Source organism: Phyllostomus hastatus, unplaced genomic scaffold (assembly GCF_019186645.2).
Source record: "Phyllostomus hastatus isolate PE091 unplaced genomic scaffold, TTU_PhHast_1.1 phas_scaffold_12, whole genome shotgun sequence".
Lineage (NCBI taxonomy): Eukaryota > Metazoa > Chordata > Mammalia > Chiroptera > Phyllostomidae > Phyllostomus > Phyllostomus hastatus.
This window is the reverse complement of record NW_025334007.1, coordinates 10,382,427-10,397,465: the sequence shown is the minus strand read 5'-3', so window position 1 is coordinate 10,397,465 and position 15,039 is coordinate 10,382,427. Positions and strand designations below refer to the sequence as shown.

At 35.1% G+C, this 15,039-nt stretch overlaps 1 protein-coding gene across 6 annotated transcripts in view; it reads left to right on the top strand.

The window, feature by feature from the left end:
• The window catches only part of CNKSR2 (connector enhancer of kinase suppressor of Ras 2), a 289,400-nt gene that overhangs the window by 210,855 nt on the left and 63,506 nt on the right, over positions 1–15,039 (top strand). For all 6 annotated transcript variants that reach the window (XR_006787678.1, XM_045855937.1, XM_045855936.1 and 3 more), the window contains one exon: positions 8,292–8,340. Coding sequence is in view for 5 of the 6 variants with exons in the window: in XM_045855937.1 (XP_045711893.1) it covers positions 8,292–8,340 (49 nt within the window). In the remaining variant the exon portion in view is untranslated. The remainder of the gene's footprint in view (positions 1–8,291; positions 8,341–15,039) is intronic.

Sequence of the window (15,039 nt, the reverse complement as noted above, 5' to 3'; positions counted from 1 at the left end):
TGGTACACAAATATTCTTAGCATCCTTCCTCCAACCATAGTACCAAAATGCCCTCAGCAGTGGGATGAGAACAAGCCCAACTAAAACTAGGTGCATTTGAGGCAACCTGTTCTGGAGAAGTGGCTGCAAACATCAGGCCCTGCATAAATCTTATTTTTCACATCTAAGCTTGTATAAACTGCTTTCTTTCTCTTGCTCAGTTTTCTCATTTACAAGATGAGTGTGGCACTGCAGAGAAAACTGTGAAAAATGCCTTCGAAATTGACAACATAATGATTTGATTTTTCCTGCAAATACAGAATTAAAAAAATATTCCCATCATGTCATTTTCCCTTCTTTTAGATAAAACCAATTTTGCTTTTTTCAGTCTTAAAATCATGTCCTACTAGATGTTTCAGTGTGGAAGAGAAGGAAGAATATCATTTATCTCTCAAATTATTTTATTATAAAATTAATTGCATATAATGACGTTTAAAACTTTCTAAACTTAACTTTTATTTTTATCCAATATTCTCTTTGAGAGATTTTCTGTTAAGAAAAAAATATCTTTGGATCAAGAAAACTGCAGCAAAACAAGCAGATAAAAAACACTTTGAAGTGGTTGTCTTGGAGAGGCAACCATTTGTCCATTCTGTAAGATCTTGATATGAACATACCCTTGGTCATAAATGTATTTAGATAAAAGCTAGCATTCTTGGAACAAATTACACTGACATGGTAAAAATTCCATGATGAGAAAATATGTCCAATATATCACAGCCAGAAACCTGAAAATAAAGGTAACCAAAAGCTGTTCAGTTTTAGATTCTTTTAAATAAAGCTATTAATCCAATAGCCAGAGAATTTTAATAGTTATGGTTTAGTCATATCATTGCTGAGAAAATTCTCATGTCATACACAGTGACTCCATTTGAGATTCTTAGGATTGTGCATTCTTCATTAGAGGTGATTCTTTTTATATTATTTTTTCTCTGTTTTCTTTTACATATAATTTATTTCCTCGTCATCGAGTAGCCTTCTACAGGCAGCTCTGGTTCTTGCAACTTATTTCTGGCCATAAACTTTTCTTTGTCACAAAAGATGGACAAGCCTACACCGATTTCTCTGACACCCAGATGTGGTGACAAAAGTGACAGCAGCTGGAACTGCCCTAGTTCTGCTTTTCACGTATTTGAACTTTCTGCTTCTATGTGCAAATCTATATTAATTGTACACATGAATCAAGCACCCCCAAAAAGCTGTATCTAATATGGCTGTGGATAAGTTGTTTTCATATGCACTGGAGCTTAAATATAAACTGTCTTTCAATAAATAATTTACCATTAAATGTTAAGAGTGACACTGATTATGGGTATACATAATTCCTAAAACATCGACAATTGAATGTACATTGGTTACTAACCATATTTCCCTTCATCTTCCTGTCATGATCATGTACAGTTAGTTCTCTATGTCTAAGAGCATCTGGTCCAAACCCCTGATCTTGCAGACAAGGACATTGAGGTCAAGCATAGTTTGGTGACTTGACCACAGTAATAGAACTGGAATATGGACGGACTGGAATAGAGAGAAATAGAAGTCATGTCTCCTGACTCCTGTTATGGGGTTGCTTCGCGGTACTGCATATTCCATTTTTGCTGAAACATAAACATTTGAAGTGTATCACTCTAGCTGGTGTATTGAGAATAGACCAGAAGTGCTAGAGGTAAGTGTGGAAGGAGGGAGACAAGATAGGATCTGGTCAATTCAAGTGAGAGATGATAGCAGCCTAGCCCTGGGTGCTAAAGTGGAAGTAGTGAGAAGTGGGTGGAGTCTGGGTATGTCTTAAAGGGAGAGTGGACAAGATGCACTGACAGATTGCATGAGAGTCATAATTCATAGCCTCAGTGTCCTGCACACGTAGGTGGCCAGTAACTGATTCATGCTTTCAACAGATTATTATATATCAGGTCCTGTGCTAGGAGCTGAGTATAAAGTGGTGAGCTGAGCAGATGGTTCCTGCCTTCATAGGAACTAATGCAGCAGTTAAAAACCAGTTGAGAACACAAACCAAATAATTTTAAGGCATTACATAATAATCAGCAGAGTATCAGGTGAAAAATTGCATAACACATTGATTCAGCTCCAAAAGATTTCTCCTGTGTAAAGAATTAGTGGAGAGGCAGGCTTGCCCTATTTGGATCACTGATTTCCTCATCAGTATTGACATAGGGTTTTTTAATTGCACTGAGTTCAATTAACACTGTTAATAGGTTTGGAATAAAATGTGATTATAGTTCCATCCTTGTCCTCCTTAGCTGAGCCTTATTACTTTTCTGTACCTTAGTTTCTATCACATTTGCAAAATTAAAATGCTAACATGAGCCTTCGTCTCATGAAGATATTATAATTAATAGTTGCCCAAAAACCTGCAAATTGTTTTTAACCCACAAATATGACTTTCTAATTAAAATAAAATAAAAAAGCATGAAAATTTGAGCTTTTAAGATGTTACTGGTTTAAATTATCTCCATTAAAATAAAGTGTTATAATTAATATCTTTCTGTTTTATAGAATCCTTTCTTTCCACACAGCAATGTGGTTATATGTCATGAGAGGTTTGCATTAATGGATGTCTTTGTGTCAGAAGCAGTTTTTCTTTTTTTTTTTCACATTGTTACTATGACTACAGAATAATTCCTTGGGGAGACAGTATTGCAGAGTAGGTAGAAGAACTGGTTTTGGGATTGGCAGACCTGGGTTTCAATTTTGACTCGACCACTATCTATGTGGTCCTCAGCAAGTTATGTATTCTGTGTCTCAGTTTTTTGCTTCTGTAAAATGGGGTTAATGATAATCACCTTAGGGATGTATTGTAAAGATTAAGATTGATAACTGATATAAAGTGCCTGATACTGTGCCTGACCCATAAACCCTCAGTAAATGATAATTATTATGATCCAAGAATGAGAGTTTCTGTTTCCCAAGAATGGTGATTCTTGTTACCCTTCCAAGCTACTCACCACTAACCCCTCCTCTTCTTCCTACTTTACTACTACTGCATAGGAAGAAAAGAAATCACCTTATGGGATCCTGCATAAAATTCAATCACCTCCTTCCTTTAAAATTTAATCTGCATAATATTATTTTGATGAAAAATTGACTCTGTCCAACCTAATGAGTCTAACTGACTTTCTCTAAATTCTCCTCAAATATTGCCTTTTTGTTCTTATTTGCTGCTAATTAGCATGCTTATTGTTTTTAAAAACATGCTTATTTATTTTTGAGTGTGTATGGAGCCATTTTCGGTATAACACAGGTTAACTTTATTGACAATCCAAAGCAATGTCACCCCACTGTACTGAAAGACCCGGTGCAAATGCAGTGCCTTATCCTCACACCCCTGAGCTCAGAGTTTCTCATGCAACAGAATGGGTAAGGCCACCACCAATAGCAAACTTTTTCAATTCTGTGCTGTTAGTTCTTGTACATGAGAGATTTCTTGATTTAATATTTATTCCCATTAGCATCTTATTTACATTACGTGTTCATGTTTAGACTTTTCTTCTGCTGGCCTACAAGAATTAGAAAGTAAGGGAAAATACATTCCTTTTTGAAATATTTAAATTTCAAAGGCCTTTTGTTTATTTGTTTATTAAAAAATTAAATATGTGAAAGTAACCATCATTTTTCCCAAGTGTTTCAAATGCTACGCACCTTCTTTTCTAATGTGTAAGAAATAAGCAATTGGTTTGACTAGTCACTGAAGAAATCTTGGAATTTCACAGAAAATTACAGTAAGAGGAAGTTGCTATATTGCAAGAAGAGAGTATTTTGATTGCAAATTTTCCCATAAGTGTTGCAATTTGCAACTTGAGAAGAATTTAATAGTAGCTGAGCTTTCAAAATGTAACACAGAAACTGTCATTTTGTTCCACAATTAAAATAAGTGCTTCTGAAATTTTCAGGATAAGAATGACCCAAATTACCCTCCCCCATACTTCCCCATTCAGAAGAGGGGGGAATGGAGTTTGAACAGAACATCTGTGGACAAAACGAAAGACAAATGGTCTTTCCAGGCAAATGTCTGAAAAAGGGATCATTTATGGCCAAACAGAATACCATTGCATGCATCACCATAGTTAACAAGAGGATCAACAATACTTTTATAATGGCCCTTTATTTTAGCACATTCTATTTTTGAGGATAAAATTGTGATTTCAACACATCCATTCATAATTCATCATATAATTATTTGCATAATTATCTTTTGACACACATTTAATGTACTTTAGCCAGCCCCATCTTGAATTCAAATTTAAACTGTTAAGTTCACTAACACAGTCCCAATGTAAGTAATGCTAAGGGGGGTTGGATAAAAAAGGAACTTTTAATTATCCACCCAAAGAAATGGCCTACTATAGAACATAGTTTTCAGTAATATTCTGTACATGCATTACTGGAAAAAAGACACCTGGCTCGTTTGTTGTCTGCTGAAGGATTTCTTCAGGTTAAAAAAAAAATTGGCTACATCCTATGTTCTTTACAGATGGTTTACTTAACTTTTATTCATTCAACCAGTATTTCTTGAGCATCTCTTCTGAGTTAGGCCCCATTCTAGGCAGAAGATAAAACAGTGCATAAAATAGACAGAATTCCTCTTCTTTCATGCAGTTATATTTGGAAGGAATGTCAGGTAATACAAAAGAAATATAAGAACTTTTGAAAATGCCAAATGCTGAGGAGAGAAATGAAGCAGGAAAGTAAAACAGGAGGTGTTCAGGGCAATGAGGATAACAATTTTAGATAGCGAAGCCTGGGAAGAATTTACTAAAAAGGAAGCATTTGAGTAATGACCTGAAGGAGGTAAGGGAGGAGGCCGCAACAATACCTGGGCAAATGTTACTTTAGACAGAAGGAATAGCAATGGTAAAGGACCTAAGATGGTACCATAATTGGCATGATCTAGAAATAGCAACTGTAGCAGAAGCAAAGTTAGTAAGGGTAATGACAAGAGGCAAACATAACAGGGGGAAGTTATACAGGGCCTTCAAGATCATTGGAAAGGTTTGAGCCTTGATTCAAAGTGAGATGAGAAGCTATTGAAGAATTTGTGTACAGAAATGATATTATTCAAACCATATTTTTAAAGGATTATCCTGTCTCTTGTCTTAAAAACAGAGGAGGTAAGAGCAGAAGTAGGAAGAACAGTGAGGAGATATTTCAGTAATGCAGGTAAGGGATGATGATGGCTTAGACCAAGGTGCTAGTAGTATAGGTAGTAAAAAGAAATCATATTGTAAACACATTTTAAAGATGGAGCTGACACAGCTTGCTAGTGGATTGGCTATGAGATGTAATAGAAAGATAAGGGTAAGTTTACTCCAAGATGTACTCTGGATATAAACCTGTGGGGAGGGGGAGGATGGAATTGCCATTTATTAAGGTATAAAAGACTAGGAGAGGAGCACATTTGTTTGAAGGGTGGTAACTATCATTAGCTCAGTTTTGTATAAAATCTGTTTAGTCAGGCAGCCTATATAGCTCGGCCCAGATGTCCTGGCTAGTCATATGAATCCATTAGATTTTACTGAATTATTATTTAGGAAATAAAGTAAAATACATTTTAGAGGGAATTTACCTTCATAAATGCTTATCAAAGGGATGTATTTTTGATCATCAATAAACAATATGAGCTTATGCTTTAAATTCTCTCACATGCGTGCATGCACACATGGTCATACAGAGTACGTTCTCCCCACAGCAGCAAAACTGCACTCACATATGTCAAGTGTCTCTGCCCAGGGAAGCCCATTGAAAAAAAAAAACAGCATCCAAGGATGTTATTGGATTGATTACATAAGAACCCCCTGCCTAGCAACTATAAAAATACCAGACCTCCAAAAAGAAAACAGGTGTTTAGTCCCCAGGTGGGCAAAACTATCTTATCACTTAGGGGAGCTTCATGTCAGTATAGGGAACTGTTTACCAGCCAAGTTCCCACACGTCAGCCAAGGGTCAACCCTGCAAACAGGCCTTTCTAAGACAGCCATTTCAGACCTGCTATAGTAACTATTTTCTGCACAAAGACCTATTTCCTTGACTGTAGCTTTCATTGCTTTTGCTGTTACTTTCAAAGCATATAATTCACTTACATGATTTTAATTAATACAATTCAATTATAACTTTCATTTTAGAAAATGTTACATTACTTAGAAAAATAATGAAATCTCTCTTAAGAGAGATTGTGATGTAATATTTATGATATTTACAAAAGGCATCTGCGGCTTTGCTTTCTTGAATGATGGATAAATCTGTATTGTGTGCCTAGGAGTTCTTAGACTTCAACAATATGTACACTTCTTATACTCTGCCATCACAATCAGTATGACAGTATATTTATAGGGAAAGAAAAGATAATCTTGTTAAAAAAGAAAGCCTGGAGAGTATAAAATATGTTTTTGTGTATAGTTTAAAGTAGACCTTCAGGTTCTAAAGAATAGCATGCAAAAAGCATAGGAGGTACATTATATAACTCAGTTCTTTCAAGCTGTCTGTTATCCATGTAGCTTCCTAAAAACAAACCACCCCCATCTTTGTCATTTTTAAAAATAATAAGATGTAAAATCATAATGATTACTTGTGGAAACACAAAGGGAAAAAAGAAACCCAATCAGTAATTTTACAGCCAAATAATTCTGGGAAAATAACTATATGTAAATTAACTATATGTAAGCACACTAGCCTGAGTTATTATTTGAGTTATTATTTTGAAGTAAAGTACACTCAAGAAAATCAGCGCAGCATGTGTTTTATCTTTTGTGCTTTCTCTCCAAAGTGAATTTTTGTAGTCTTGAGTCCTTCAAAATTATACACATAGACATGCATGTGCACACACAGACATATTGCTTTGACACTTGGGTGATTGTTTCTGGAGTACACCGTATGGCACCAAATTATTTGATCCCTATCTTTAGGAATGGTATCCATTCAGAATATTATATTCATGAAAACTGTGTTAATCATATACAAACACAAGAAAACTATTATGTAAGAATATTATTCTGTTATTTTTATGAGCAAAGATGGTAAATAAGAAAGTTATGTCACAGAACACGAATGTATTCTATAAAACCAAGACCAGTGAATTTTATGTAAACAAAATCCAGTTGCCTCTTATAGATATACCTTTGTAAAAGAAAAAAAGAACCTGTTACCTAAAATTCATTTTAAAGGATTATCTATGAATTAAAGTTGCACATGCTATCTCTGTACCATACTAACTAATTATATGAACCTAATTAACCTTATTTACATCAGTGAATAATACAGCTTACTAGACTATCTGATTGGAACCAGTGATTTAGAGTCATTAATTGAAGGCTAGAACATTCAATGCAGTTGTGGGATTTTCTATTAAAACATTAAACTGTTGCACCACTTAGCATGGAGTAAAGATTGGCTTAACTGAGATGGTTGTTTAACCAGGTGAGTATGGTGCTGGGAGCATGAATCAAGAGAATAATTATAATGATGTCCTATGGCAACCAAGTAGAAGAAGAGAAACAAAGGCACAAAAGGGTGGTGAGGTCAATGAATTGGACGCCTCAAAGGAAGACTTTCTAAAAATTGCTGAGTTAGAAGCATTAGACTATGTAAGACATAGATAGTGTAGGCAATGGTTGGAGTATACTTCAGAAAACATATGATCATGGTAATGGGTAGCTAAGGATTGAAGAAATAAAGATCATTGGAGATGAGGGACTGAGGAGCCCAAGGTGCTGACATCCCTTACAAGAATATTAGTCACCAATACTAATAAGAGAAGTGGATGTGAGATGAAAATAACGATCCAAGTGCTGAAATATTTAGTGGCAGAGGAGGGGTATCTAGGAGATCAAAAGGTGATAGTGGCATATGTAATAGAATGAATTTATAAGGAACAAGAAGTAATCATATTTGCCTGCCTACTTAATAAGATTTTTCTGGGAATCAAATGAGATATTGCTTGGGAAAGCACAATAAACTCCTTTAACAGATACAAAGTAGGATTATGCAAATGCGTGCTTAGTTGTACCATTATTTTGTGCCCAGATTTCTCTGCTACAAAATAAAGACAAAAATAATATCCTCTCCTGCTTCCCAGGATATTAGAAAGTTGAGCAGCATGATTTTTGAGGCTTTGGAAAAAGAAAATAGTTTCTCTGACCAGATTTCAGAGTTATCATTCAGGTCTTGAGAGTTCTGCATACAACGATGATGTTCCACATAGCACCCTATCAGATAATATTCTTCCCTATCTTTGATTTCAGACATTTCAGCAGTCCTCTCTGCAGCATAAATCAAAGAAGAAAAACAAAGGTAAGAAATGGAAATGAAATGAAACATCTACCTGCTTGGTTTGCACTGTGATGATCACCGGCACACTTCACCAATCCTCTCTTGACTGAAACCAGTGTGATATAGAAGAGCACAGCCCTCTAGCAAACACTGCAGAGACCAGCTTCTCCTTCAAGTCAATTTTGATACAAGGCACCTTTTACCAAAAAATGGTCTCAACATGCTTTGAGACCGGGCTTTCACACTCCTTTTTTTTTTTTTTGGTTAATTTTTTAAATTTTATTTTTCAATCACAGTTTACATTCAATATTATTTTGTATTAGTGTCAGGTGTACAGCACAGCGGTCACACAATCACATACTTTACAGAGTGATTCCCCAATATTTCAAGCACCTGCCTGGCACCATACATAGTTAATATTATTCACTATATTCCCTACGTTGTACTTTACATCCCTGGGACTATTTTGTGACTATCAATCAGAAGTTCTTAATCCCTTCATCTTCCCAGGCCCCAACCCCCTCCCCTCTGGCAACCATCAGTCTGTTCTTTGTATCTATGAATCTGTTTCTGTTGTGTTTCTTCATTCACTTTGACATTCGATTTCAAATATACAAGGGGGCAAAATTTGGATTACAGTTGTGCATATGGAAAAAGAGTATGTGGGTTATGATGATTACAATAGCTTTATTAACTAAAAAAAAATCACAGTGTAACTCTAAACCTACTATTTTCCCACCCCATACATGAAATCATATGGTATTTATCTTTCTCTGACTTGTTTCACTTAGCGTAATATCCTCCAGTTCTAGTTCTAGATAGATAGATGTATATATCAACTTTTTTATCCACTTCTCTACTGATGGCCACTTATGTTGCCTCCATATCTGAGCTATTGTAAATAACACTGTAATGAACATAGGGGTGTATATATTATAATATTTCGAATTAGTGTCTTGGATTTCTTATATACAGGGTCTGGCAGAAGAAATGCCTGCTTAAGTGTGGTTGGTAAGGTAATAATATGGGTGTAATAATTCATAGTTTTAATTTGAACACTTCATCTAAAATGTCATATGGTATGCTTAAGTATGATATTGTTATGTTACAGAATGACATGCTTATGATTTTTTGACAAAAGATTTTGTAATAAGAAAGGGGCATTATTTGTGCTGGACCCTGTATATACAGAAGTGGAATCACTGGGTCATAAGGCAGGTCCATTTTTAATTTTTTGAGGAACTTCTATACCATTTTCTATAGCAACTGTACCAATTTTCATTCCCACCAACAGTGCATGAGAGTTCCCTTTTCTTCACACCCTCTGTAACACTTGATTGTTGATTTATTGGTGACACCCATATTGTCAGGTGCAAAGTAATATTTCATTGTTGTTTTAATTTGCATTTCTATAATGATAAGTAATGTTGAACATCTTTCAATATGTCTATTGGCCATCTGTATGTCCTCTTTGTAGAAATGTATGTTGAAGTCCTCTGCCAGTTTTTAATTGGATTGCTAGTATTTTTTCAGTGTTGAGTTATGTAGGTTCTTTATAAATTTTGAATATTCACTTCTTATCAGATGTATCATTGACATATATCCTCTCCCATTCAGGAGGTTATCTTTGAATTTTGTTGATGGTTTCTTTTGCTTTGCAAAAACTTTTTAGTTTGATGTAGTCCCATTTGTTTAGTTTTCTTTTGTTTCCCTAGCCTGAGGAGATGTCAGAAAAAAAATTGCTATAGGAAATGTCAGAGATTTTATTGGCTATGCTTTACTCTAGGAGTTTTATGGTTTGGAGTCTTACATTTAAGCCTTTAATCCGTTTTGAGTTTATTCTTGTATCTAATGTAAGAAGGTGTTCTATTTACATTTTCCACATGTATCTGTTCTATTTTCTCTGCACCATTTATTGAATACATTGTCTTTGTCCTTGCCTCCTTTGTCATGGATTAATTGATCTTATAGTTGTGGGTTGATTTCTGGGCTCTGTATTCTGTTCCATTGATCTAATATAAGTGTGTTTTATGCCACTACCATGCTATTTTCAGTACTACAGCCTTGTACTATAGTTTGATAGCAGGTAGGGTGATATATTCAATTTAGTTCTCCTTTCTCAAGAGTGCTGTGGCTATGTCAGGTCTTTTGCAGTTTCATATATATTTTTGGATTATGTGTTCCAGTTCTGGTAAAAAAAACCCCCTCCATTGGTATTTTGATAGAAATTGATTGAGTCCATAGATTGCTTTGAGTAGTAAGGACATTTTAATGATGTTGATTCTGACATGGTATATATTTCCATTTATTTGTATCTTCCTTTGTTGTTTTATAATTTTCTGAGTGCAGGTCTTTTACATCCTTGGTTAGATTTATTCCTAGGTGTTTTTGATGCAGTTGCAAGTGGGATTGTCTTCTTAGTTTCCCTTTCTGATACTACATTACTGGTGTATAAAAATGTCTCCAGTTATATTTTGCTTGCTTATTTGTTTTGTTGATTAGTTTCCACTTATAGGTGATAACATATGGTATTTGTTTTTCACTGCCTGTCTTATTTCACTTAGCATAATGCTCTCCAGATCCATCTATGCTGTCACAAAGGGTAGGAGCTCCTTCTTTCTTTCTGCTGTGTAGTATTCCATTGTGTAAATATACCAATTTTTTTTGATCCATTCATTTACTGATAGGCACTTAGATTGCCTCCAATACTTGGCTATTGTAAATTGTGCTGCTATGAACATTGGGGTACATAGGTTCTTTTGAATTGGGAACCTAATCAAGAAAACAAACAAGCAAGCAAAATATAACCAGAGACATTGAAAAAATAATAAACTGATAGTAACCAGAGGGGAGGGGGGAGAGGGATAATGGGGGAAAATATGAAAAGAGTCATCAGGAACATGTATAAAGGACACATGGACAAAGCCAAAGGGGGTAGGGTGGGGAGGGATGAGAAGGTGAGGAGTGGTCGGGGGATGGAGACAACTGTACATGAACAACAATCAAAAATTAAAAAGATAAATACAACTATATCTGAATATTTCTTTTGTATCCTGGTACTTGACTAAACTCATCAGTTCTGGTAGTTTTTTGGTGGACATTTTAGGGTTATTTTTATACAGTATCATGTTATCTGCAAATAATGGCAGTCTTCTTCCTTTTTGACTTGGATGCCTTTTTTTCTTGTCTGATTGCTATGGATAGGACTTCCAGAGCTATGCTGAATAAGAGTGGTGAAAGCAGACATTCCTGTCTTGCTCCTAATCTTAAGGGAAATGCTTTTAGTTTTTCCCCATTGAGTATGATATCTGTGGGTTTGTCATATATGGCCTTCATTATGTTGAGGTATGTTCCCTGTATTTCCACTAGGCTAAGAGTTTTTATCACAAATGGGTGCTAGATTTTGTTCAATGCATTTGCATTTTCTGCATCTGTTGATATGATCATGTGATTTTTATCCTTCAATTTGTTTATGTGGTGTATCATGTTGGTTGATTTGGGTATATTAAATCAAGCTTGCATCCCAAGAATAAATCCCATTTTGTCATGGTGTACGATCTTTTAATGTATTGCTGAATTTGGTTAGTTAATATTTTGCTGAAGATTTATGCATCTAAGCTCATTAGGGATATTAGCCTATAATTTCTTTTTTCTAGTGTATTTTTCTGTTTTTGGAATTAAGATAATAAGTTTGGGAGTCTCCCCTCATTTTGAGTTTTTTTATGAACAGTTTGAGAAGCATAGATGTTAGTTACTCTTTCAATGTTTGGTAAAATTCACCTGTGAAGCCATTTGGTCCAGGACTTTTGTTTATTGGGAGTTCATTGTTATTGCTTTGATTTCCTTTGTTGTAATTGGTCTGTTCAGATTTTCTGTTTATTCTTGATTCAGTTTGGGGAAATTGTGTGTTTCTAGGAATATATCTATTTCTTCCAGATTGTGAAATTTGTTTGTGCATAGTAGTTTCTAATATTTTTTATAATCCTTTGCATGTCTGTGGTGTCAGTTGTTACTTGTCCTTTTTCATTAATGATTTTATTTATTTAGGTCCTCTCTCTTTTTTTGATGAGTCTTGTTAAATGTTTATCAATCTTATTTGTCTTTTCAAGGAACCAACTCTTAGTTTCATTGGGGTTTTTTTGTATTTTTAAGACTGTATTATGTTTATTTCTGCTCTGATGTTTATTATTTCCTTCTTTCTACTCACTTGGGGCTTTGTTTTCTTTTTCTTTAGTTCCTTTAGGTGTAAGTTAAGATTATTTATTTGTGATTTTTCTTGTGTCTTGAGGTAAGCCTGTATTGCTATGAATTTCCCTCTCAGGATTGCTTTCACTGTGTCCCATAGATTGGGCTTCATTGTGTGTTCATTTTCATTTGTCTCAAGGTATTTTTTTATTTTTTTCCTTGATTTCATCTTTAACCCATGTTATTTAGCCTTCATGTGTTTGTGTGTTCTTCAGTTTTTTCTTGTAATTAATTTCCAGTTTCATACCATTGTGGGCTAAGAAGATGCTTAATATGATTTCAATCTTTTTAAACTTAAGGAGACTTGTTTTGTGGCATAATGTGTGGTCTATCCTAGAAAGTGTTCCATATGCACTTGAAAAGAATGCATATTCTGCTGCTTTGGGGTGAAATGCTCTCAAAATATCCATTAAGTTAGTCTGGCCTAGTATGTCATTTAAAGCTACTGTTTGTTGTTTATTATTTCTCTTGAATATTTATCCATCAATGTTAATGAGCTGTTGAAATCTTGTACTATGACTGTATTACTGTCGATCTCTCCCCTTATGCCCATAAATATTTGCTTTAAATATTTAGGTGCTTCTATGTTGGGTGCATAAAGGTTTACAAGGGCTATATCTATCATCTTTTTGGATTGATCTCTTTATCATTATGTAGTATCCTTCTTTGTCTCTTACTGTAGACTTTGTTTTAAAGTCTATTTTTGTCAGATGTAAGTATTGCTACCCCAGTTTTTTCTCCTTTCCATTTGCATGAAATATCTTTTTTATCCCTTTACTTTTAGCCTCTGTGTGTCTTTCATTCTGAGGTGGGTCCCTTATAGACAGTATATATATAGGTCTTGTTTTCTTATGCTTTCAGCTACCCTGTGCCTTTTTGATTGAAGCTTTTAATCTGTTTACATGTAATGTGATTATTGATAGGTACATATTTTTGCCATTTTATTATACATATGTATGTTCCTCTTTTTTTCTTCCTCTTAAAGAGGAACTTTAGCATTTCTTGCAATACTAGTTTGATGGTAATGAACTCCTTTAGTTTTTTCTTGTCTTGGGAGCTCTCTATTTCTCCATCATTTTAAAATGATAGTCTTGCTGGATAAAATAGTCTTGGTTGTAGGTCCTTGCTTTTCATTTCTTTGAGTATTTCATGCTGATCCCATCCTTTCTTGCCTGAAGTGTTTCTATTGAAAAATCAGATTATAGTCTTATGGGAGGTCTATTATAAGTAACTGTCTCTCTCTTGATGCTTTTAAGATTCTCTCTTTGTCTTTAACCTTTGCCACTTTAATTATGATGTGTCTTGGTGTGAGCTTCTTTGCTTTCATCTTATTTGGGACTCTGCACTTCCTGGACCTGTGTGTCTTTTTCTTCACCAGGTTAGGAAAGTTTTCAGTGATTATTGTTTCAAATAGACCCTTAATATCTCCCTCTCTCTCTCTCTCTCTCTCTCTCTCTCCCCCCGCCTTCTGCTGCCCCTGTGATGCAGATGTTGCTATGCTTCATGTTGTCTCACTGGTCCCTTAAACTATCAGTTTTAAAATTCTTTTTTTTTCTTCTTGCTGTTCTGGTCGGTTGTTTTCTGCTACCTTGTCTTTCAAATTGCTGATTTGATCCTCTGGTTTATCTAACCTGCTGTTGAATCCTCCTAGTATACTCTTTATTTCATATATTATATTCTTCTTTTCTGACTGGTCCTTTTTATGATTTCTATATACTTTTTTATGCTTACTATCTCTTTAAGTTCTCACTGAGTTCATCCATTCTTTCCCTAAATTTCTTGAGCTTTCTCATTAACCATTGTTTTGAAAACTGTACCTAGTAGATCACTTGCCTCCATTTCTTTTAGTTCTTTTTCTGGGTATATCTTCAGCTCTTTCATTTGGGGCATGTTTCTTTGTCTCCTCATTTTGGCTGCCTCTCTGTTATCTGTTCCTGTGTATTAGGTAGATCTGCCCAGGGTTAGTGGCTATGAATGAGATTTTGTGTGCTGACTCTTTAAGACTGTGCCTAGATTTCTAGCAGCCTCAGGTCTCACTCTGGCAGATGAAATCTATGCTGATTTTCACATTATATATGTGGATCCTTCTTTTCTGCTTTGGTGTTGTAGACTGGGGAGCCTGGCATGGAGTTGAGACCCCTTATTTCTCAGGAGGAATTTTGCAGCTGAGCTATCCCTCCCAATTCTCAAAAGCCACATGTGGGTGGGGTCAACTCTTTTTACATCTCTGCCCTTCCTACCTGCCTCAATATGGCTTCTTCTATAAATCTTTAATTATTTATAAAACTTCTGTTAAGAGAGTTCTGGCCAAAAGAGAGACATAGGTAGAAACACTTCACTTCCTCATACAACCAAAAGAAGGACAACAACCAATCTAAAAACAATAAACAACCAGAAGTGCCAGAAAATCAAACTTCATGGAACTCCAACAACCAGTGAGTTAAAGAAACATTCACCCAAACCAGTAGGAGGATG